The sequence below is a fragment of the Coregonus lavaretus genome, assembly GCF_964263955.1.
Source record: "Coregonus lavaretus genome assembly, chromosome: 35".
NCBI lineage: Eukaryota > Metazoa > Chordata > Actinopteri > Salmoniformes > Salmonidae > Coregonus > Coregonus lavaretus.
The window spans coordinates 2434637-2461141 of record NC_140022.1 but is presented as its reverse complement, the minus strand read 5'-3'; the positions used below and the strand labels follow the sequence as shown (position 1 = coordinate 2461141).

At 46.0% G+C, this 26505-nt stretch overlaps 2 protein-coding genes and 2 long non-coding RNA genes across 4 annotated transcripts; all 4 read right to left on the bottom strand.

The window, feature by feature from the left end:
- Positions 1-5158: 5158 nt before the first annotated feature.
- Positions 5159-7863, bottom strand: LOC311109789. Its single transcript, XR_014610631.1, has 2 exons — positions 7755-7863; positions 5159-6985 (listed from the first exon to the last, which is right to left on the bottom strand). It is a non-coding gene; the product is annotated as an uncharacterized lncRNA (long non-coding RNA).
- Positions 7864-7876: 13 nt separating this feature from the next.
- Positions 7877-9664, bottom strand: LOC311109788. The gene is made up of 3 exons (XR_014610630.1): positions 9580-9664; positions 9097-9249; positions 7877-7939 (listed from the first exon to the last, which is right to left on the bottom strand). It is a non-coding gene; the product is annotated as an uncharacterized lncRNA (long non-coding RNA).
- A 160-nt stretch (positions 9665-9824) lies between these two features.
- LOC311109512 (interleukin-1 receptor type 2-like) lies at positions 9825-13249 on the bottom strand (the record flags this gene model as incomplete). Its single annotated transcript, XM_084152431.1, has 6 exons — positions 9825-9847; positions 10119-10249; positions 10626-10752; positions 11480-11545; positions 12255-12423; positions 13136-13249. 6 exons carry the CDS (start codon positions 13247-13249, stop codon positions 9825-9827), a joined length of 630 nt encoding a protein of 209 aa, XP_084008557.1.
- A 6812-nt stretch (positions 13250-20061) lies between these two features.
- Positions 20062-26220, bottom strand: LOC311109511 (sperm microtubule associated protein 1-like; the record flags this gene model as incomplete). The annotated part of the gene is made up of 2 exons (XM_084152430.1): positions 20062-20219; positions 25926-26220. 2 exons carry the CDS (start codon positions 26218-26220, stop codon positions 20062-20064), a joined length of 453 nt encoding a protein of 150 aa, XP_084008556.1.
- Between the last annotated feature and the right edge of the window lie 285 nt (positions 26221-26505).

Below are 26505 nucleotides of genomic sequence, written 5' to 3'. Positions count from 1 at the left end.
AAGGTCCTTGGCTGCAAGGAGAACTGAAGTCGGCAGCTAGTCAGGAATGGCCGGACCTGGGTTGAATCGCCGTTGAACCGCTCGGGGTTTCCAATCTTGGGTTCCGGAGCAGCGGCTGCAATGACCGGGGCAGGTAACTCGGGGGCAGGGCTGGTGGGCAGACTGGCTGGGGTAAGGTTGGTGAGGAGTTGAATGATCATGGCGAGTTGTTGTTGCTGCTGCTGGAACTGCTGCTCATGCTCATCGGTTTCCATGTCGGGGAAAGTGTGCGCTGAGTCCATAATGGTCAGATCGTACTGTCACGGTTCAGACAGACGACCAGAGGACCACAATTGCGTCACACCAGAAAGTTTATTAAACTTAAGGGAAAAGGGAAGTAGGGAGTGAATGAAGGCTCCAGGGGTAACAGGGATCCCGTCCAATGTGCTGGGTCTGTGCCCCCCCCAGTGGCAGCGGTGCGTCCTATGAAGCCGGTGGTGGGTGGTCCAGAAGTCCTGGGGGGGGGAGACACAGACACAACAGGGCGGAATGAAACAAGGCAGCAGTACAGTTCAAGGGAAATCCAAAATACGTAGTAGCAAGGCAGAAGGCTGGTCAGAGTTACCGGGATTGAAGAGTAGTCAGGAGTCGTAATGGCAGAAGCAGGTCTGGATCTCCTGAGGCAGAAGAGTATCCAAAAAACAGGCAGGTCCGGGGTCACAAAACCAGGGTGAGCCAGAAGCGCGAGCAAACAGGTTCCGGGTGTGAGCTTTGCAGACGATCTGACACCGGAGAGCTGAAAGACAGGGCCTTAAATACTGGGAGAGGTAGTGGGTAATGCAGCGCAGCTGGCAGAGTAATTAGAGCAGAGCAGAGCAGGGACAGGTGGAGCTAGTTAGGCTGAGTAGAGAGAGTGGTGAGCAGAGTGGAAGACAATTAAGGTGGTAACCCGGTGGAGTGAGAGGCCCATGACACCGCAATTGGATGAAATGTTTATTAGTTCTGATGTGATCTCAGAGATTAATCATGCTTGTAAAATACATTTATCCTGAATGTGGGAATATTTAGTCAAAGGGGTGGATTGTTAGATTAATTTGGATTTTAAGAATAATGACTAAAAGATTTCACCCCAAACACAGTATAAATGTTAGAATTATCATGTAGTGTCAACCCACTAACAGAGGGGGCGGTACTAAACATTCAAGGGTAAAGAAGAAGGCGGGAACTGTTTAAGAAAGTCACCTAAAAGGTGGGAGGAGCATAGTGCCTTTGTTTGTCAAGAAGTATAAAAACAGTATGTATGTGTTTTTAGCGCCAGAGCTCTCTCCATGAATAAACATACAAAAAATCCTTCTCCGTGGTTATGGACCTTGAATCATTGATGATTAAAACCAGAGCCTTACAACCTCTGGTAATGATTCAAGCTTAGGTCGAATTAGAGATAGAAATTCACATGACAGTAACAAAATGTGGAAAAAGTCAAGAGGTCTGAATACTTTCCAAATGCACTGAATGTAATTATTTCGTTTGTGGGCAGTTCGAAGTGTTTTGGGCACAGTTAGATAGCCTACAATGCATATATGAAAATCATAACTGGTACGCAGATCTTTAGAAATGGTAGGATCAATTGTAAATTGGCGCTCCACATGAAAAAGGTTTGCCGATCCCCGCTATAGGCTGTATGAAGCCACCCTTGTGGAACGGCGCGGCCTACAGTGTACCATGACAGTGTCATTGTCTCGTGTGCTTCCCACCAACATTGTCTCGTTGCGTTGCATTCAGAGATGTTCCTCATGTGTGCGCCCGCCCAGTTAATTTTTGCATTTTCATTCATCGCCAGGGAAGGGAAACATTCTGCGAATATTGAAACATTGTATCAACAAGGTGGCGCTGAGAATATTGAAACGTATCAACGAACGAGGCGGCTCGGGAGAATATTGAAACATTTTGTATCAACAAGGGGGCTCCGAGAATATTGATTGCAACGTAGTAGCCAAAGAAGGGGCCGCTCCCGCATTTTCCCTCCCGTGAACTATTATGTTGCTTAAGCAGTTGGATTATCTGGGTGATTATTATAGTTTAAAAACAACCTTACATCTTCACTATAGCTAAATAAGTTAGCAATATTTAATGACGTTTTGCCAACAAGATGGATCTGTAAAAATATCTCATTTTAATTGAGGAAGATGGACAAGCAAGATTGATAGAGTGAGATACAGACTTTCTACCCTGTGAAACAGAGAGAGGGGCCTACCCAAACAGGGTCAATACAGGCTACATACCCTGTGAAACAGAGAGAGGGGCCTACCCAAACAATACAGACTACCTACCCTGTGAAACAGAGAGAGGCCTATCCAAACAGAGTCAATACAGGCTATCTACCCTGTGAAATAGCGAGAGGGGCCTACCCAGAGTCAATACAGGCTACCTACCCTGTGAAACAGAGAGGGGCCTACCCAAACAGAGTCAATACAGGCTACCTACCCTGTGAAACAGAGAGCGGGGCCAACCCAAACAGAGTCAATACAGGCTACCTACCCTGTAAAACAGAAAGAGGGGCCTTCCCAAACAATACAGACTACCTACCCAAACAGAGTCAATACAGACTACCTACCCTGTGAAACAGAGAGGGGGCCTACCCAAACATAGTCAATACAGGCTACCTACCCTGTGAAACAGAGAGAGGGGCCTCCTCAAACAGAGTCAATACAGACTACCTACCCTGTGAAACAGATGGATAGGGGCCTACCCAAACAGAGTAAATACAGACTACCTACCCTGTGAAACAGAGGGGCCTACCCAAATAATACAGACTACCTACCCAAACAATACAGACTATCTACCCTGTGAAACAGAGAGAGGGGCCTACCCAAACAGAGTCAATACAGACTACCTACCCTGTGAAACAGAGAGAGGGGCCTACCCAAACAGGGTCAATACAGGCTACATACCCTGTGAAACAGAGAGAGGGGCCTACCCAAACAATACAGACTACCTACCCAAACAGAGTCAATACAGACTACCTTCCCAAACAATACAGGCTATCTACCCTGTGAAACAGAGAGAGGGGCCTACTCAAACAGAGTCAATACAGGCTACCTACCCTGTGAAATAGAGAGGGGGCCTACTCAAACAGAGTCAATACAGGGTACCTACCCTGTGAAATAGAGAGGGGGCCTACTCAAACAGAGTCAATACAGGCTACCTAACCTGTGAAATAGAGAGGGGGCCTACCCAAATAATACAGACTACCTACCCAAACAATACAGACTATCTACCCTGTGAAACAGAGAGAGGGGCCTACCCAAACAGAGTCAATACAGACTACCTACCCTGTGAAACAGAGAGAGGGGCCTACCCAAACAGGGTCAATACAGGCTACATACCCTGTGAAACAGAGAGAGGGGCATACCCAAACAATACAGACTACCTACCCTGTGAAACAGAGAGAGGCCTATCCAAACAGAGTCAATACAGGCTACCTACCCTGTGAAATAGCGAGAGGGGCCTACCCAGAGTCAATACAGGCTACCTACCCTGTGAAACAGAGAGGGGCCTACCCAAACAGAGTCAATACAGGGTACCTACCCTGTGAAACAGAGAGAGGGGCCTACCCAAACAATACAGACTACCTACCCAAACAGAGTCAATACAGACTACCTACCCTGTGAAACAGAGAGGGGGCCTACCCAAACAGAGTCAATACAGACTACCTACCCTGTGAAATAGAGAGGAGGCCTCCCCAAACAGAGTCAATACAGACTACCTACCCTGTGAAATAGAGAGGGGGCCTACCCAAACAGAGTCAATACAGGGTACCTACCCTGTGAAATAGAGAGGGGGCCTACTCAAACAGAGTCAATACAGGCTACCTAACCTGTGAAATAGAGAGGGGGCCTACCCAACGACAGTCAATAACCTACCTACCCTGTGAAACAGAGAGGGGGCCTACCCAAAGAGAGTCAATACAGGCTACCTACCCTGTGTGGCATGCGTACTTCCCAGAGTCATTTGCAGTAACGGTAGAGAACCAGAGCGCGTTCCCCCGTCCTCTCACAGCCCCGTCGTCTCTGAGGAAATCTCTGTCTCTATTGGTTTCCCCCTCGGCCCTCGACCAATCAGCTTCCTCAGAGCTGGCTGTGATGTTGTAGAGGCGCTCACAGAGACCGGCGGACTGTGGCTTAGTACATTGCATGACAAACCCCTCCCCAGAGAAAGCCTTGTAGCCGTACGTCTCTGTCTCTGAGCCTGGCTTCAAACCTACACGTGCCAAACAAGACAGACATCTCTAATTCCACACAGATGTATGTATAATGTAATTAATACTGAAGGCATATGATAGGTCTGTATGCACATGGAATACCTACCTGGTCAAATCTATTAATGTTGTTTTGATAATAAAGATAAGTACCTTCTTCCTTGACCCAGCCACTTTCACAGAAGTATCTCTGCAGAAAACATGTGATGATTGCTAAAGCCAGTGACGGTCCAGTGTGCATCCCTCCGCACCACTTCATTCATTCCAATATCAAACCCACCACTGCGTGTCGTAACTGTCAGAAGGATCTGGGTTTCCTAGAAACAGAAGCTCTTTCACCAATCTAAAACCAGACAAATAGCTCAGTCAGTCCCTTGCTCTCCTAGTAAAAGAGGAGGGACGTATCTGAGCTAGCTTCCCTGAATTCCACTGACCTGTTCTCCAATAGCACACTAGTCTGTGCAGCTTGCCTCTTAGATGGTTGGAAACCAATTATATCTGATACAGGTTCCCTTCAGAGATGCACCATGTGGTCCTCTGTAGCTCAGCTGGTAGAGCACGGCGCTTGTAACGCCAAGGTAGTGGGTTCGATCCCCGGGACCACCCATACACAAAAATGTATGCACGCATGACTAAGTCGCTTTGGATAAAAGCGTCTGCTAAATGGCATATTATTATTATAACATGACCACCAGTTTCCTATATGGCAACATCCATTTCCTGGTTAGATGAAGAGATCTACTTTGCTAGAGTTCACACCATCTGTGGGGTTCTGTGCATCTGTGGGTGTAGGTAGCCGGAGTGTGAAGTGTGTCTGTGTAAGTATGCAAGGCTGATCTGTGATGTAAGAGAAGACAGCGTTTCACTTGAATTTATAAATTGTAGTATTTTCCTCCCTGAAGAACTCACCAATTAGTCGTCTTTGTTGCAAGTGTAAAACATTTATTGAAGCCCAGTGTCAATACATTAGTAATACTGAACAGTGGTGAGTATACAGACCATTACATGGCAAACAGAGTAGGGTGGACAGATATGTTCTGTAATGAATGATACAGGCTTTGGCACAGCCTCTCAAGACTTGGTTTGACATCTGTTGACAGAATCAGAGAGGCTGTGTCCCATATAGTACACTACTTTGGACCAGGTCCCATAGTCCCTATGCACATTTTATGCCCAGGCTTAAATATCCAAATAAAGGCTAAATGAAAACACAATAAGAAATGTCCACATTGGGGACTACAACTGTCTAGATAAAACAGAACTAAAACACAAAATAAGTAAACACAAAACAAGACACATTTAATCAGTCATAAATGACTTCATCAATACCTGTTATAACCCCATCTACCGTACTCATATCATGTGGATTATGTGTAAATTCTTCATCTATATATCCTGTCTGGACATTCTGTTTATAGTTGTAAGCATCTTTCACCAGGTCAAATTCATGGTTCATGTAAATGTACTTGGGGATTCGATTGTGATTCTTATCATAGCAGACTCCTACATACAGCCCTATGAAATATCAGGGCCAAGGAATTCATGCATTTCTTCTCTATGTCACTTCTGTTTCATGTTTCTGGGGAGTGTACGTACATTCAGGTGTGACTTGCTGCTGTGCGTGTGGTCTTTCCTTGAATCAATTAAAGTTTTTTTGGGGGGGTCTGGCCCCCGACTGGGAACAGAGAGAAACAGGTAGAGCGAGAAAGACAATTCTTCTGTCCACTGGACAAGCAGAGCATGCCGTGGTAGTTTTGAATGGAAGTCAATGGGTCTTAAAGTAACTGTCCAGTGAAAATCTCACTTTTAAAAGTTTATATTCCATTAACTCATAACCAAATAATGTCCTATACTCATATTTGTGGCCAAAGCATACATTTGAGAAACCCCCCACAAAACCCCCCACCTCAAACCTATATCTCAAATACACCACTTGCTATTGCCTCATAGAACATGATGTCATGTTGGCTCATTGGCTGAGCTCATTGCCAATCAGCGGTCTATTCGCATGAATATTTTTAATGACCAGTATACGCCCACACCATTATGTTGCTGGGGTACGGCAGCACCATTCCAACACAGAAAAGCTGCTTTTAAAAAATAAAAATAAACGATTTCACTCATGTAGGTAATAATTGCACATTAATCACGTTAGATGCATTTATTTCACTCATCTTTCAGGGTAACAGGTCTATAGGCTGTCTGGAGGATTCTGTTGTAATAACATGATCTACATAATAATGTTATGGTATAACATTCCCCCATCTTGTCCTAATATACAGTATAATCGGAGTAGGGTGAAGTTGGCCTTAGATGCTGACCTTGGGTCAGTTTAGCATTGTCCCCACTAATGGTTGAGGATTGGGGGAGGGGAAGCTGATCCTAGCTCTGTACCTTGAGGAAACTTGACCCCGGAGCAGGGTCGGGGTCAATTTGAAGTAAAAAAAAATAATAAAAAAATAAAAATACAGAGATTCAATTTCAATAGATGCTATTATTTCATTTTGAATTTCAGTTTACTTTGTGAATTGACTGAACCCAAACCCTGCCCTGGAGCCTATATAATCACAGAATGGTCCTACCATCCTTTGGGGGGCGCCGTCTGGTCCTGGCAGGCATACGGTAGCGCAGCTCCTTCCAGAAGGGTGAGGAGAGGGGTTTGGAGTGGGAGCCCCTCCAGGTGACGGTGTGTCCTGACTGGGCCAGCAGCCGCAGGGCCTCAGGGAGGGAGTCCAGCTCCAGATCCACCTAAAAATAATACAGAATAATGTAGCGGATTTTGGGGGGTAGCCCCGACCGGGACTTGAACGGAGGAACACCGACTGCCAACCCAACAGCTTAGTTGTTACACCAAGAGATCTGAACCCCTTGACGAGATCACTAGGTGTTGTGTTAAGGTCACTACAATCACTCATTTAGCTTATAGTGCTTTTCATTACAAAATAGATTCTCGAAAAAACACTAAAAATGAACAAGCACAACCAATTGCAAAAGTGGAAAAATACAAAGTGTTTCTAGTCTGCTTTGGAAAGGAAATGGAGTTGAAGCAGTTTGAAAGGAAATGGAGTCTTCATGGTGCCGCTTGCTTGGTGGTGCCCCTTGCTTAGTGGTGTTGCAGACTCTGGGGCCTTTCAGAACAGGTGTATATATACTGAGATCATGTGACAGATCATGTGACACTTAGATTGCACACAGGTGACTTTATTGAACTAATTATGTGACTTCTGAAGGTAATTGGTTGCACCAGATCTTATTTAGGGGCTTCATAGCAAAGGGGGTGAATACATATGCACGCACCACTTTTCCGGTATTTATTTTTTAGAATTTTGTGAAACAAGTTTTTATTAAATTTTTCACTTCACCAATTTGGACTATTTTGTGTATGTCCATTACATGAAATCCAAATAAAAATCCATTTAAATTACAGGTTGTAATGCAACAAAATAGGAAGAATACCAAGGGGGATGAATACTTTTGCACGGCACTGTAGGCATAACTCGTCCATAGGCATAACTACCTGGCTGTCTGGGGCTGACTCTGTTTGGATGAGGACTAGCCAGGTCTGCCGTTCCACCAGTGCAGCATGGAGCCCAGTGAGCAGACCATACTGGCTGTCCTGCCCTGGGTTCAGCCCCATGCTGCTGGGCACCAGGATCAGTCTCCGGCTCTGCTCTATACACCCCAGCACCGCCTCAGCCACCGCTGGAAACACATAGCACATACTGTACTGATACAGGAACAGGAACAGGAACAGGAATAGGAACAGGAACGGGAACGGGAACGGTAACATGAACGGGTACAGGAACAGGTACAGGAATAGGAACGGGAACGGGAAAGGTAACATGAACAGGTACAGGAACAGGAACAGGTACAGGAACAGGAACAGGAATAGGAATAGGAACGGGAACGGTAACATGAACGGGTACAGGAACAGGTACAGGAACAGGTACAGGAACAGGAATAGGAACAGGAATGGGAACGGGAACGGTAACATGAACAGGTACAGGAACAGGAACAGGTACAGGAACAGGTACAGGTAAAGGAACGGATACGGGTACAGGAACAGGAACAGGAACAGGTAAAGGTACAGGAACAGGAACAGGAACAGGTACGGATATGGGTACAGGAACAGGAACAGGAACAGGAAATGGTACAGGAACAGAAACAGGAACAGGTACAGGAACAGGAACAGGAACAGGAACGGGTACGGGAATGGGAATGGGAACGGGTACAGGAACAGGTACGGATATGGGTACAGGAACAGGAACAGACACAGGAAATGGTACAGGAACAGAAACAGAAACAGGAACAGGAACAGGTACAGGAACAGGAATAGGTACAGGAACAGATAAAGGAACAGGAACGGGTACGGGAATGGGAACAGGAACAGGAACAGGTACAGGAACAGAAACAGAAACAGGAACAGGAACAGGAACGGGTACAGGAACAGGAACGGGTACAGGAACAGGAAATGGTACAGGAACAGGTACAGGTAATGGTACAGGAACAGGTACAGGTACGGGTACAGGAACAGGAACAGGTAAAGGTACAGGAACAGGAACAGGAACAGGTACGGATATGGGTACAGGAACAGGAACAGGAACAGGAACAGGAAATGGTGCAGGAACAGGAACAGGAACAGGTACAGGTACAGGAACAGGAACAGGAAATGGTACAGGAACAGAAACAGGAACAGGAACATGAACAGGAAATGGTATAGGAACAGGAACAGGAACAGGAACGGGTACAGATAAAGGAACAGAAACAGGAATAGGTACAAAGAACAGTGCATACACACACACACACACACACACACACACCAGTATGAGGACCGATGTGAGGACAGTGGACTGACTCACCCTCCCCAGGGAGCACGTCACGGTCGTAGAGACACAGGCTGTAGCCATACTCCTCCTCCAGCACCTCCTCCACCTGACGCCTGTCCTCCTCACTGACGCCTGACTCTGAGTCACTCTTATAACACAACACATAGGCATCGTAACGCTTCCCATCTGAAACACACCATTCAGACACAGTATAACACAGGACTTAGACATTATAACACAGGACATAGACATTATAACACAGGACATAGGCATTATAACACAGGACATAGACATTATAACACAGGACATAGGCATTATAACACAGGACATAGGCATTATAACACAGGACATAGGCATTATAACACAGGACATAGACATTATAGCACAGCACATAGGCGTCATAACACATCCCATCTGAAATAACACAATTAATCCAAATCATGTGGTGAAACACGATCTACAACAAGACTGTTTCAATGTGACATTGGCATGTTTGGTGCAAGGCATTATTCTCACCAGTGGTGTTGTGATGATGCCAACCCAGATCATCTCTGAGAAACAGAATGATGTCCACCTTCAGCTTGACATAGACAACAGTCACCACCATCACCGTCACGGCAAAGACCCCTACTATACCCAGCACCAGGAAGTGAAACTGGGGTGGACCTAAAGGAGGCCATGAAATACACATGAACACACACACGGCCACGCACGCACACACGCACATACACACAAATAAACCTGATAATATCAAACAGCTGTTACTGTACAGCGGAAAGAGAAACTGGAGGAAAGAAATCTGAGATAATCATTAGAATTTCACACAAAAGTGATAATAAACTCTTCTTGATTAAATGTCATGGTAACCTAAGAGCAGAAGAGAGGGTTCTGTGAAATGGCCAGTAGAGTTTGATAAAGGCAGACTCTGTAATATTTGTAATGATTGGAAAGCAAAGACTGTGCCTTTTAATGGGACATAAAATAATAATCTACCTCATACTCATTATTCAGTAGATAAGTGTTGAAATGTCCCTTTAAGAGGATGCTTGACTTACTCCTCTGTTTGAAGGTGATAGAGACGTTGGAGGTCCCAGATGGAGACTCCAATTTACAGGTGTATCTGTTCCTCAGCTGCTCCTCGGACACCTGCCTGATCACCAGCGATACCAGGTGATGGCCATTCTCTCTGGAGGAAACAGTCAAGTGTGTTGCGTTAACTGTGGAGAACCGCGTTTCTTTACTCGTTTTAGAGGGATGAGTAACTGGGCTGATAAACCAGGGAAATAGTCTTCAGAAGGAAAAAAAAGCTGATGTCATCATATCAACTGATCAATCAATCTCATGATAGTATACTTGTCTACTGTTCAGCGACTATGCCGTTTGCTGTAAATGCATATTTCACATCCTTTATCTGGGCTTGATTGGGCTTTCCTTGCACAACGGAACCAATAGAATAGTCACAAAAGTGCTCCAGGCAGGCTGAAGGAAGCGCTCAAAGTATTTGAAAGATTTTAAATAGTATTTGAACCCAGGTCGTTTCTGTAGTGACTGTACATGCTCACTGTGAAGTATTGTAAAACACTGGTAGGGCCTCCATGTTCTCCTCCACAAAAGATATGTTTTCCATCCAGTGGAAGGAGTCAAATTCAGAGGACAGGACAGCCCTGCAGACCACCACCACAGTGGATCCTGGAGAAAACACACACAACATTCACTAACACTTTACTTAGAGCAGGGATGGGAAACTCTGATGGGGGTGAAGGCCACAGGGATGGGAAACTCTGATGGGGGTGGAGGCCACAGGGATGGGCAACTCTGGAGGCTACAAATAATCGGAACTTATCTGAACCATGATTACTAAGTTTAGATAAGATGGTTGGCCGTTAGACTAATTTACCAATCTATAAAATGTTAGCTGACATGGCCTAACTGAGTGACTATCAGTGACTGGCATAACAAGATAAAAACTGTTGATGCACAACCACATTTTCAAATTGCTTTTTGTATATTCTACTGTTCTATCTCGCAACAGTAAGTTGAGACCCCGACTGAGTCCCCCAAAAGGTGTGTGTGTGGGGGGGGGGGGGGGGGGGGGGGGGGGTTGATCCTTGGGCCCGGGCCACAAGTTGCCCATCCCTGACTTAGAGCATACAGTTACTTATAATGTAGTTTACTTGTTGTAACAAGGCTTACAACGCCTTATGAATTAATCATAAAGCATTAGACCTGTACACCTTCAGTAAAGTGTTACTGAACATTCTAGAATGTAGATCAAACACAAAACATAATTCACATGGATATTGCATACACACACACGCAGGTACACATACACACACACGCACGCGCACACACACACGCACACACACTTGACTGAAAACGCTGATTTACACCCATACAGATAGGTAGAGGAACTCACCCATATGTACTTCAATAAACTCCCCATCCTGAGGGCTAATGATCTTTGGCTTTAAATGGGAACTTCCTGTACAAACAATAATATCACTGCAGTTAAAACAGAAATATCACTGTAGTTAAAACAGAAATATCCCTGTAGTTAAAACAGAAATATCACTAGTTAAAACAGAAATATCCCTGTAGTTAAAACAGAAATATCACTGTAGTTAAAACAGAAATATCACTGCAGTTAAAACAGAAATAGCACTGCAGTTAAAACAGAAATATCACTGCAGTTAAAACAGAAATAGCACTGCAGTTAAAACAGAAATAGCACTGTAGTTAAAACACAAACATGAATGTAGTTAAAACACAAACATGAATGTAGTTAAAAGGGAACAATACATTCACTTTCTATCAATTGTTTTGAACAAAATAAACCATAACTATGGGCAAAAGTTACAGATCCTTGTTCTTGCATTGACTTTAGCTTTCCCCTAGAATCCAGATTCAGATCAACCAAACATTGAATAAATCTTAATTGACAAATACATTTCAAGGTATCTTTGCAAAAGGTCAGAAAGTCCAAAACCATACAGCAGGGTTGGAGTCAATTCCATTTAAATTCCAGTCGATTTAGGAATTGCACTGAAATTCAAATTCAAATTCTCTTCAATGCTTTACAATGAGTAACATTTTTGAATTGGAATTGAAATTTGGTTTACTTTCTGAATTGACTGGAATAGAAATGAATTGACCCCAACCCTGATATACAGTACTGTACAGTAGCTTCTTACCTTGTTTAATTGTCCGCTCCATGGTTTTGGACAAGGTAAACACCTGTCCATCATGGAGGTTTGAGTTGTATGTATAGTATGAAGTGCAGGTATAGTAACCACTGTCACTCTCAGTAGCACTTTCCAGGTATCCATCGCCAAAGTCAGAGGGTAACTCTGTGTCACAGTTCTACAATACATTAATCAATACACAGGTAATAAACAGGTAATAAACAGGCAATAAACAGGTAATAACAGGCAATAAACAGGTAATACACATGTTTTACATAGGGAGTTTGTCCTAGCCACCGTGCTTCTACATCTGCATTGCTTGCTGGTTGGGGTTTTAGGCTGGGTTTCTGTATAAGCACTTTGTGACTTTATAAATTAATGTGATTAATACACATGTTATAAATAGGTAATAAACAGGTAATAAACAGGTACTAAACAGGTAATAAACAGGTACTAAACAGGTAATAAACGGGCAATAAACTGGTAATAAACTGGTAATAAACTGGTAATTCAAAGCCTGTCTATTGACGCTAGTCGCAAAACTGAGAGTTGTTTTTGCTGCACCATCCATGACTGGTGAACTAAAACATTGATGCTGGCCCCTACGCTAGCTAGGACAGCCACCCAGGCTAGGGGAAAACATGATATAACAGGGAAATACCCTGTGGCTTTTTGTCTAGTGGAATAAATCACCTTCAACAGACTATTCAATAATACTTTGCCAACGGCTAGGGGGAAAACACACCTCCTCAAGCAGACGTAATGACATATGTCTTTCGTTTTAACCAAAGGCAAGTAAGTAGAACTAGTGGAAACTCACCATCACTGAATATTTACTACTACTTTGCCAACTGGTGGAGGAGGGGGACAAAGAAAAGAAGAAGCCATACCTTGTACCACGTATATTTCAGTTTGGTGAAGTTTTGTGGGATGCTGTGGTCCGACGTCCATGTATACTTTCCGCAGGACTTTCCCAGATAGCAAGTTGATGGATACACATCCATGTCTGTGTAGCACTGGCCAGAGAACACTGTGATGTTAAACCACGCTGTCCTCAGGGGCTGGCCACTGGCATTGCTGCAACGGTCCAGAGAAAGATATGACAATCAATCAATCAATCAAGCAATTGATCATTCAATCAACCAATCAATCAAACCATCAACCATTAATTCAATCAATCAATCAACAGAATAAAATAAAATAAAATAAAATACATCAGACGGAAGGAGAAGACAATTGAAGAACAAAAGTATGATTGATAAAACGGACAATAAAAGGCCATCTAGATGTGTAAGTGACAGACATACAGCAGTGAGCAGGAGTAGGACCCCTGTTCGTTGGGGGAGACCCTCAAGATGCCGAGAGTGTCTTCAGACCTCCACACCACAGGCTCCTGCAGCTCCCCAGGCCCAGAGTGGTTGCGCCATGCCAGGGTCAGGTTCCCCTCCCTGTGCCCTGCCCTGGTGGTCCGCAGCGGGCACTGCAGCACTGCCATTTCTCCCTCCCGGACATAAACAGGACCTGGACACACAACTTACATGGAGATGGAGGAGCGTCACATGACGAACAGCCTCCACTGACCAGCTCTGTGGAAGAACATCCAAGATAGACCATCTCAGTGGAGGACGGAGGGCACCCTATTCCCTATATAGTGCACTACTTTTGACCAGGGTCCATGACACCCTATTCCCTATATAGGGCACTACTTTTGACCAGGGTCCATGGCAGCCTATTCCCTACATAGTGCACTACTGTTGACCAGGGCTCCCCATTGGGCACTATGTAGGGAACAGGGTGCCATGGTCCCTGGTCAAAAGTAGTGCACTATATAGGGTAGCCTAAATGTACTGTACAAATATTTTATGCGGTACAAATAAACATTTCACAACAACCTTCAAATTGTTAGAGGGTGCTCAATAGTACAACAATTAATGGTGAAAGGTTTGTTGTAAAAATTGTCCTTTGGTTGGCTATCACCAGTTTCTAGGGCAGGATTCTCATCAAATGTTACTTATAAAACATGTGTAACCTGCTCATTCTAACATACCTAAGGATGTGGAGAGGAGGAGGATCATAAACAGTGGGTTCATCTTCACCATCTTCTTAATTCACACACAGACAAACACACAAACACACACAGTGAGAGAAAGTCAGTGGGGAAAAAGCCCCATGAATGGCAGGCAATATATATATATATATTTATTTATTTAAAGACAGCCTGTATATTGCGGAGAAACTTAAGAGAACTTTTCATAATAGTATTTACAAAAATATAAACAGGTACTACCAGATCAGCATAATAGTATTATGTTATAGCAGGTCGTATGACTATATATAGAATAAGACTAGCCTACAATACAACAACGTTCAGTAAAGGAATTAATAACTTACTCAGCTGTGAGTGTGGAGGTAAATTCCAAGATTCCTGTGTATTTTCGCAGACCATTAACAGAAACTCAAGTCACGCTTTCTGTTCTAGGCTACTTCCCTTTTCACTTTAGAATATCAATTTCGTTCTCGGTATGAATTGGAATATCTATATTAATGTTATATTATATTTCACATTGCTCCTCCTATAATCTACAGTCAAATAGACCGAGTGAATAAAGCTATTGACTCAATTTAGTGGCCTATTTGCATGCTACACGCTGACGAAGATTTAGCCTACTGACTGGAAGATATCAAAGTGAAACACTCTGATTCTAGTGAAATTGCAAGTGCTTTATGGAGACTTGCCCAGGCTTGACGTAATACTTTCGTGATTTCCCAGAAATGCTGGTGTCTAGGCATAAAGAAACATAAAGAAAACATGCGCCTTTCCCCACCAGTGGTGTTTCCACCAAACTGACTTGGTTAGGATAAAAATCAGTATGTGATGACGTAGTGCACATAAAATGTTTTTCCCTCAAGTTTGAAGGTACTGAAAAAAATTATAGAGTTCAATGTGTTTGCATCGCATTTTCAACTCTACCAATAGATTTGCCAAAAACTGTTGCATAAAATAGCAAATGTGCCTACTCGGTGTTTGGCACATGCGCTCTAGCCAACAGTTCGCAGATAAAAGTGTTATTTGTCAAACAGCAGTCAAGCATCGATCATCATGTTTGGTTAGACTTCACTGCAGTTTTGGACATTATCGATCAAAAATGTATGTGTTATGGCTTTTCATCCCCTGCTATATCGTGGATCGAGAGTTACCTTTAATTAGCATAATAAAAAAATCCCCATAAAAATCCGTACTGTATACACATTACCCCACCAGTGGTGTTTCCACCAAACAGACTTCTGGATGAAAAGCAGTGCGTTTTCATGTATCTAATTAAAATCTAAAGTTCAATGTGTTTCCATCACATTTTCAACTCTACAGATAGTTTTGTCACAAAAACTGTTGAGTTAAATAGCAAATGTACCTACTCTGGTCTTGGCACGTGCGCTCTAGCCAACAGATGGGGTAGGCTGGGCAGGTAGGCTAAATGATGAGATCATTATGGATAAAAGCAAGAAATTAATCATAACTTATTTCATCTGTAGCCTAATAAATTGCATGCTTTCCCAACTAGTCATAATGGGAGGACCACACAACATGTCATAGCTGACTCCATTTATTTTGACATGATGGTTATTATATCAATATTTGCTCATAAAAGCGTCCCCATGACATTTCTCGCATAATTCATTTTACTGACACAAAAAGATCCCACCTTGTCTAGCATATTTTGTTTTGTGGGCATTTGCAAAATTTACCAAAAAAAAATCTGTTTCCATCAGGCCTGTCCTTTTTTTTTAGACTACTTTACTGGCATAAAAAGTTTGGATGGAAACCTTGTTAGTGATAGTAAACTAATACCCTACATTACCAAAAGTATGTGGACACCTGCTCGTTCAACATCTCATTCCAAAATCATGGGCATTAATATGGAGTTGGTCCCCCTTTGCTGCTATAACAGCCTCCACTCTTCTGGGAAGGCTTTCCACTAGATTTTGGAACATTGCTGCAGGGACTTGCTTCCATTCAGCCACAATAGCATTAGTGACGTTGGGCACTGATGTTGGGCTATTAGGCCTGGCTCGCAGTCGGTGTTCCAATTCATCCCAAAGGTGTTCGATGGGGTTGAGGTCAGGGCTCTGTGCAGGCCAGTCAAGTTCTTCCACACCGATCTCGACAAACCATTTCTGTATGGACCTCACTTTGTGCACTGGGGCATTGTCATGCTGAAACAGGGAAGGACCTAGCCCAAACTGTTGCCACAAAGTTGGAAGCACAGAATAATCTAGAACAGGGGTGTCAAACTCATTTTAGCTCAGGGGCCACATGGAGGAAAATCTATTCCCAAGTGGGCCGGACCGGAAAAATCATGGTATATATAACTTAAAAACAACAACTTCAGATTGTTTTCTTTGTTTTAATACGATCAACATACAACATAAAGCTGGAGCCTGAGGACAGTGTGTCCAAAATAGTACAAGCACAACATCACTATTAATCATAAAACACGTCAAGTTTATTTGAAAATTCTAAAGAAAAAGAACACACAAACACACAATGCCTCAGTGATTAACAGAACTGTTTCACAGATCACAGAACTATATCAGGGTGTCATTTCTCAGGCAGAAATGTAGATAAAAATAATGAAATCCTGTTCCCCAAACAAGTGCAAGAACCACAGAGTCAAGAATAGGTTAAATATACAAATAAAATAAAATCAATTAAAAACAATAGCACATCAACATAAAAACATATAAACATAAAGCTGGAGCCTGAGGACAGTGTCCAAAAGCACAACATCAATATTAATCATAAAACACCTCAAGTTATTTGAAAGTTCTGAGGACAAAGAACACACAAACACACAATGCCTCAGTGATTCACAGAAGTATATCACAGATCACAGAACTATATCAGGGTGTCATTTCTCAGGCAGAAATGTAGATAAAAATAATGAAATCCTGTTCCCCAAACAAGTGCAAGAACCACAGAGTCAAGAATAGATTAAATATACAAATAAAATCAATTAAAAACAATAGCATATCAACATAAAAACATAAACATAAATCTGAAAGCGTTGCTCAAACTCCCGTAACAGTCCCGTTATTTTATATTTGAACCGCTTCATGTCTGCCACATGTTGGGTCGCGCACACATTTTTCAGACAGGGGAAGTGAGCTGCATCACCACCGGCAAGTTGCGTCTCCCACAATGACAGCTTCAACTTGAAAGAACGTATGCTGTCATAATACTGCGTGACAACTTTGTTGCGCCCTTGCAGCTGTTTGTTCAAGTTATTCAGGTGCTCTGTAACATCCACCATAAATGCAAGGTCCTGCATCCATTCTGCGGAATGAAATTCTAACACTGGTTTGCCCTTTTCTTCCATGAACTGTTCAATTTCTTCTCGTAAATCAAAGAAACGCCTCAGCACAGCACCTCGGCTTAACCATCTTACCTCAGTGTGGTATGGCAGGCCATAGATGTGGTCTTTCTCTCTGAGAAGGCTGTCAAACTGACGGTGATTCAGGCTTCTGGATCGGATGAAATTAACAGTTTGGATGACCACCTTCATGACGTTATCCATCTTTAATGACTTGCAACACAAAGCCTCCTGGTGCAAAATACAGTGAAAAGTCAAAAAATCACGTCCTCCATTTGCAGATTGCACTTTCTCTCTGAACTTTGTCACAACGCCTGCTTTTTTCCCGATCATTGAGGGCGCACCATCTGTAGCCAGGCTGACAGCGTGGGACCAGTCCACTCCGACCCTGTCCAGCGCGCCGACGAGTGCGGTAAAAATATCAGCTGCTGTCGTTGTATCTGTCATCGGCACCAACTCCACGAACTCCTCGGTGACGGTCAATGTGTCATCAACTCCGCGGATGAAAATGGCCAGTTGTGCAACATCTGTAATGTCCGTGCTTTCATCAATTGCAACCGAAAACGCAATAAATGACTTTACTTTTTGCTTCAACTGGCTGTCCAAATCCACTGAAAGATCGGAAATCCTGTCTGCAACTGTGTTTCTTGTCAGGCTGATATTTGCAAAAGCCTGCCGCTTTTCAGGGCACACAATCTCCGCTGCCTTCATCATGCATGTTTTTACAAATTCACCCTCACTAAATGGTTTTGAAGCCACTGCGATTTCATTAGCAATGAGGTAGCTAGCTTTCACTGCAGCGTCACTGATGTCTCGGCTGTGAGTAAACACAGACTGCTGTTTCTTCAGACCCGCCAACAGTTCATTCACCTTCTCTCATCTCCGCTGTCCTTGAAAGTTGTCATATTTGTCGGCATGAAGACTCACATAGTGGCGACGAAGGTTATATTCTTTCAGCACTGCAACATGCTCTGAACACACCAAACATACAGCTTTCCCATTCAATTCCGTGAATAAATAGGATGACCATTTTTCTTGGAACACTCTGCACTCTGCGTCCACTTTTCTCTTTTTTGACAGAGACATATTGGGGCAATGAGGGTGCCAAAGCACATAATGTTAAAAGTAGAAGCCGTAATAAATATCGCGGGCAAAACAAAGTAGCTCATTGGCTGCACGTGCTTGACCTACTTGCTCCGCCCCGGTATAAACAATTTGCTTTCTTAACACAATTGCTATTGCGCCATCCAGTGGACGCAATTGGAACAGCAGTTTATTTTATAGAAAAATTGCAGCGCATTTTTATACTTTACAAAAAAAAAAAAAAAGAATTTTTTATTTTATTTATTATTTTATTTATTTATTTTATCATCTCGCGGGCCGGATTAAACCCGTTTGCGGGCCTGATCCGGCCCGCAGGCCGTACGTTTGACACCCCTGATCTAGAATGTCATTGTATGCTGTAGCATTAAGATTTCCCTTCACTGGAACTAAGGGGCCTAGCCCGAACCATGAAAAACAGCTCCAGACCATTATTCCTCTTCCACCAAACTTTACAGTTGGCCCTATGCATTGGCGCAGGTAGCGTTCTCCTGACATCCACCAAACCCAGATTCGTCCGTCAGACTGCCAGATGGTGAAACGTGATTCATCACTCCAGAGAACGTGTTTCCACTGCTCCTGAGTCCAATGGCAGCAAGTATTACACCACTCCAGCCGACACTTGGCATTGTGCATAGTGATCGTAGGCTTTTATGCAGCTGCTCTGCCATTTCATGAAGCTCCCAATGAACAATTATTGTGCTGACGTTGCTTCCAGAGGCAGTTTGGAACTCGGTAGTGAGTGTTGCAACCGAGGACAGATTTTTTATGCACTATGCACTTCAGCGGTCGGCGGTCCCGTTCTGTGAGCTTGTGTGGCCTATCACTTCGAGGCTGAGCTGTTTTTGCTCCTAGACGTTTCCACTTCACAATAACAGCACTTACAGTTGACTGCGGCAGCTCTTGCAGTGCAGAAATTGGACAAACTGATTTGTTGGAAAGGTGGCATCCTATGACGGTGCCACGTTGAAAGTCACTGAGCTCTTCAGTATGGCCACTCTACTGCTAATGTTTGTCTATGGAGATCGCATGGCTCGATTTTATACACCTGTCAGCAACGGGTGTGGCTGAAATAGCCAAATCCACTAATTTGAAGGTGTGTCCACATACTTTTGTATATATAGTGTACATCAATGGTGCTACCTGAAATCCATTGTCTGTGAATGTAGGCTATAGCAGTCTTTGAACAAAATATGATTATTGTTTTATTAGCTATCACCCTAGGGTTAGGCTGAGATATAAAGGCATAAATAATGACATAAAGTTAGAGGGTGGCATTCTGTGGACGCATTTATTTTTGCTCATTGGAACTTCACATGATGATGATGCCTTTTCGGCCGTTGGACTCAATAGAGTTGAAACGTGGTCACCTCTCCGAAGCTGGACGGGTTCCGCCGGAGGTTGGGCGTGTTGCGCCGAAACCCAAACCGCCCGTTGTAGCCTATCAGCGGCTTGATGTCCGACATGAGACCACTGTGGTTGCTCACCTGCTCTCGGGAATGACCTGTCCGGTGCAGAGACAAGATAGCCTATACCAGTGACTCTGAGCAATGATGATTATGTAAAACAGGATAGATTATGAATCCCATGTAGGTCTACGGCTAAATAAAAGTACCTTGATTTATTGAATAGAATAGAATAGTTTCTTCAGAATATAACTGTAACCTATTCCTCAGTGTCCTCCAACTGTTTGTCACTTCACATAGCCTATAGGCCTATCTCCCCCATCCTTAATTCGATAGGTCAAAGAAAGCAATGGCATGCATTGATTATTTCCCCACGGTGGCCAGAAAAGCCACAATCTGTATATACAGTCGCTGTGGATAAGAGAGTCTGCTAAATGACCAAAATATACAATGTAAATGTAAACTTATTTTTCTAATTCTGTGGATCTAATTTGTGTCAATGGCTGAGGTTAATGTGATGTGGGAGTCAGGCGCAGGACACCGAAGCTTAGTCCAACAAAGTTTACTAGTGCAAACCAAAGCACAATACAATGAACGGCCTCAACAATAAACAGAGGCAAGCGATTAGGCAAACTGTGCGTAAACCAATAAAACAATAAACAGAGAAAAACACGCAGCACTAACGGACAGGCGAATAACAACACACAAACTAACCAACACCAAACAGGCAACTTATAGGACACACAATAGACACAAACGGACACAGGTGCAACAGACAGACAAAAGCAATCAAACATAGAAACATTCAACGGTGGCAGCTAGTACTCCGGGGACGACGAACGCCGAAGCCTGCCCGAACAAGGAGGAGGAGCAGCCTCGGCAGAATCCGTGACAGTACCCCCCCCTTGACGCGCGGCCCCAGCCGTGCGCCGACCCCGGCCTCGGGGACGGCCAGGAGGACGCGGACCCGGGCGCGTGGGATGACCACGGTGGAACTCAGTCAGGAGGGATGGATCTAGGATGTCCCTCCTAGGCACCCAGCACCGTTCCTCCGGACCGTACCCCTCCCACTCCACGAGATACTGGAGACCACTCATCCGGCGTCTCGAGTCCAAGATGGTCCGGACCCTGTACGCCGGAGCCCCCTCGATGTCCAATGGGGGCGGAGGTGTCTCTCCTATCTCATCTTCCTGGAGTGGACCAGCTACCACCGGCCTGAGAAGAGACACATGGAACGAGGGGTTAATATTCTTATAATCAATAGGCAGTTGTAACCTGTAACACACCTCGTTCAATCTTCTCAGGACTTTAAAGGGTCCCACAAACCGCCGACCCAGCTTCCGGCAGGGCAGGCGGAGGGGCAGGTTTCGAGTCGAGAGCCAGACTCGATCTCCCGGTGCGTATACCGGTCCCTCACTGCGGTGGCGATCGGCGCTCGCCTTCTGTCGACGGATGGCCCGCTGCAGATGGACATGTGCAGCGTCCCACGTCTCCTCCGAGCGCCGAATCCACTCATCCACCGCAGGAGCCTCGATCTGGCTCTCGTGCCATGGTGCCAGAACCGGCTGATACCCTAAAACACACTGGAAAGGTGTTAGATTGGTGGAGGAGTGGCGGAGAGAGTTCTGTGCCATCTCTGCCCATGGGATATACCTTGACCACTCCTCCGGCCGGCCCTGGCAATAGGACCTCAGAAACCTACCCACATCCTGGTTGACTCGTTCTACCTGCCCATTGCTCTCTGGGTGGTAACCCGAGGTAAGGCTCACCGAGACCCCCAAGCGTTCCATGAACGCCCCCCAGACTCTGGAGGTGAACTGGGGACCTCGGTCAGACACTATATCCTCGGGCACCCCATAGTGCCGGAAAACGTGGGTAAATAGGGCCTCAGCGGTCTGTAGGGCAGTAGGGAGACCCGGCATTGGGAGGAGACGACAGGCCTTGGAAAACCGATCCACAACGACCAAAATAGTGGTATTCCCCTGGGAGGGGGGAAGGTCTGTCACAAAATCCACCGAGAGGTGGGACCATGGTCGTTGTGGAACGGGCAGGGGATGTAACTTTCCCCTGGGCAAATGTCTAGGCGCCTTACACTGGGCGCACACCGAGCAGGAGGAGACATACACCCTCACATCCCTAGCTAACGTTGGCCACCAGTATTTCACGCTAAGGCAGTGCACTGTCCGGCCAATACCTGGATGTCCAGAGGAGGGTGATGTATGAGCCCAATAAATAAGGCGGTCACGAACCTCGAGCGGAACATACGTCCGCCCCACCGGACACTCTGGGGGAGTAGGGTCGGTACGCAGTGCCCGCTCGATCTCCGCATCTACCTCCCACACCACCGGAGCCACCAAACAAGACTCCGGCAGTATGGGAGTAGGCTCAATGGACCTCTCCTCTGTGTCATACCGCCGGGACAGGGCATCTGCCTTACCGTTCTGGGAGCCTGGGATGTATGTGATCTTAAAAACAAACCGGGTTAGGAACATGTTCCACCTAGCCTGACGAGGGTTTAGTCTCCTAGCTGCCCAGATGTACTCCAGGTTACGGTGGTCAGTCAGAATGAGGAAAGGGTGTTGAGCCCCCTCAAGCCAATGCCTCCACACCTTTAGGGCCTGGACTACAGCTAACAGCTCCCTGTCCCCTACGTCATAATTACGCTCCGCCGAGCTGAGCTTCTTAGAATAGAACGCACAGGGGCGGAGTTTAGGTGGCGTGCCGGACCGTTGCGATAGGACTGCCCCAATACCGGCCTCGGACGCGTCTACCTCAACTTGGAATGGTAAAGCGGGATCCGGATGCGCCAGCACCGTAGCCGAAGTGAACAGGTTCTTTAGTTTAACAAATGCCCTGTCCGCCTCAGCTGACCACTGCAAACGCACCGGACCCCCCTTTAGCAGGGACGTAATGGGAGCTGCCACCTGTCCAAAGCCCCGGATAAACCTCCGGTAGTAATTAGCAAAACCCAAAAACTGCTGCACCTCTTTTACAGTGGTTGGAGTTTGCCAATTACGCACGGCCGACACACGGTCAACCTCTATCTTCACACCAGACGCGGACAATCGATAACCCAAAAAGGAGACGGACTCCTGGAAAAACAAGCATTTCTCTGCCTTGACATACAAGTCATGCTCCAACAGCCTCCTCAACACTCGGCGCACCAGGGCTACATGCTCGGCTCGTGTAGAAGAGTACACTAGGATGTCGTCGATGTATACTACCACACCCTGCCCATGCATGTCCCGGAAAATCTCGTCAACAAAGGATTGGAAGACTGAAGGAGCATTCATTAACCCGTATGGCATGACGAGATACTCGTAATGACCCGAGGTGGTGCTAAATGCTGTTTTCCATTCATCCCCCTCCCTAATGCGCACCAGATTGTACGTGCTCCTGAGATCTATCTTTGTGAAGAACCGCGCTCCGCGTAATGACTCCGTCATAGTCGCAATCAGAGGAAGAGGGTAACTGTACTTAACCGTGATCTGATTGAGACTACGGTAATCAATACACGGGCGCAAACCCCCGTCCTTCTTCTTCACAAAGAAGAAACTCGAGGAAACCGGGGAAGTGGAGGACCGTATGTATCCCTGTGCCAAGGACTCCATAGCCGCGTGTCCCTGTGTAAGTCTCCATAGCCGCGGTCTCCTCTTGAGACAGGGGATACACACGGCTCCGCGGAAGTGCCGCTCCTGTTTGGAGATCTATCGCACAATCCCCCTGTCTATGAGGTGGTAGCCGTGTTGCCCTCGTTTTGCTGAACACAAGTGCTAAATCCTCATATTCAGGGGGAATGCGCATTGCGGGCACTTGGTTCGGACTCTCCACCGAGGTCGCCCCTAAGGAAACACCTAGACATCTCCCTACACACTGGGCAGACCACTCCATAAGAGCCCTCTGTTGCCACGCAATGGTAGGATCATGGGCGCTTAACCAGGGAAGCCCCAGCACCACGGGATACGCAGGAGAGTCGATCAGATAAAACTGAATGATCTCCTCATGACCCCCCTGCGTCGTCATCTTAAGTGGTGCTGTGACTTCTCTGATCAACCCCGACCCCAGCGGCCGGCTGTCTAGGGCATGAACAGGAAAGGGGGCTTCTACCGGCCGAAGGGGAATTCCTAACCTATAACAAAATTCACGATCAACAAAGTTCCCAGCTGCGCCTGAATCTACTAGCGCCTTATGCTGGGAATGAGGTGCCACCTGTGGAAATCGCACAGGTATACACAAGTGACCAACAGAGAGCTCTGGGTAAGTGGGACGCCTACTCACCTGAAATGACTCCCCAGTGCGTGACCTGTTGTCCCCTCTCCCAGGAGACCCTCCCCAGCACCTAGCCGCAGTGTGTCCTCCACGGCCACAGTTGGTGCAGGGGACGGCCCCCCTCGGGTTCTCTCTCCTCCTCTCTCTAGCGCCAGCACCCCCGAGCTCCATGGGAACCGGCTCGGAGGTGCTGGAGGGTGGAATGGACGACCCCCACTCGGGACGTCCGCGGGTAGCCAGCAGGGTGTCGAGACGGATGGAAATGTCCACCAACTGGTCGAAGGATAGGTTGGTGTCCCTGCAGGCCAGCTCACGACGAACGTCCTCTCGTAGGCTACACCGGTAATGGTCGATGAGGGCCCTCTCATTCCACCCCGCATCCGCCGCTAGAGTCCGGAACTCCAGGGCGAACTCCTGTGCACTCCTCTTCCCCTGTCGGAGGTGGAACAGACGCTCCCCCGCCGCCTTCCCCTCAGGTGGATGATCGAACACAGCCCTGAAGCGGCGGGAGAACTCCGCGTAGGTGATGGTGGCGGCGTCTATTCCCCTCCATTCGGCGTTGGCCCACTCCAACGCCTTGCCGGATAGACAGGAGATGAGGGCGGAGACGCTCTCGTATCCCGAGGGCGCCGGGTGTATGGTGGCCAGGTAGAGTTCCACCTGCAGGAGGAACCCCTGACACCCGGCTGCAGAACCATCATATGCCCTCGGGAGCGAGAGCCGAATGCCACTGGGTTCCGGTGCTGGGAGAGGAGGACTGGCCGATGGTGATGGTAAGGTGTGCGAAGGCGTGGGCACCTCTCCCGTAACCAATCGGCGCAGCGTGTTGGACACCTCGTTCATGGCGGCCCCAAGTTGCCGGATCATGGTGTCTTGGTCGCTGATCCGATCCTCCAGCGACTTGGGGGCCGCCGCTGCTCCTGCTGACTCCATGATGGTGAGTTGTTCTGTCAATGGCTGAGGTTAATGTGGTGTGGGAGTCAGGCGCAGGACACCGAAGCTTAGTCCAACAAAGTTTACTAGTGCAAACCAAAGCACAATACAATGAACGGCCTCAACAATAAACAGAGGCAAGCGATTACGCAAACTGTGCGTAAACCAATAAAACAATAAACAGAGAAAAACACGCAGCACTAACGGACAGGCGAATAACAACACACAAACTAACCAACACCAAACAGGCAACTTATAGGACACACAATAGACACAAACGGACACAGGTGCAACAGACAGACAAAAGCAATCAAACATAGAAACATTCAACGGTGGCAGCTAGTACTCCGGGGACGACGAACGCCGAAGCCTGCCCGAACAAGGAGGAGGAGCAGCCTCGGCAGAATCCGTGACAATTTGATGTCAAACAGGACATATTATGAATCCCATTGAATGCAAATAAAAAATGAAATAGAATAGAACAGCCTATATAATACAATCAAATAGAATAGAATAGAATATCCTAGAATATCCTAGAATAGAATAGAATAGCCTAGAGTAGAATAGAATATACTAGAATAGAATAGAATAGAATAGCCTACCTGCTCCGGAAGTGTTCCTCAGGTCTAGGGACTTTTGGGCAGCGGCGCTCTTCGGTTCCTTGTTCTCGGTCTTCTGCGGGACCCTCTGCACCGACGGGATGGTCTTCTGCAGGACCCTCTGCACGGACGGGATGGTCGTGTAAGGCGCAGCGTGGGGGTCGTTGCGTGCGTCGTACTGGGGGAGCACCGACCAGAGCCGGGGGCGCATGTGTTCGTATTCGAGCGCAACCGAACTGACGGCGATGCAGTCGAGCACGAACATCTGCTCGCGCTTCTCAGGCCCGGAGTGATTCATTTTAGGCAATGCAACTCTGCAATTACAAAATATATACAATTAGTCCACATTCAATATATAAAAATTAGGCATAGAGCCTTTTAGAATTAGACCTATTTGCTTTTAGAATACATGCTAAAGTAAAAATAAACGGTGTTTCTAATCTGCAGGGCTAAACTTTGGCCCCAGCGCCTGTCGCTGCGGGGGGTGCAAGTGGGTCTATTGTGACGTCGCTCGTAGCAACAAGGTCAGTGTTGGAGTTGCGCGCACGGGTGTATTTCCCATCGAGATTTATCACCCGAGGAG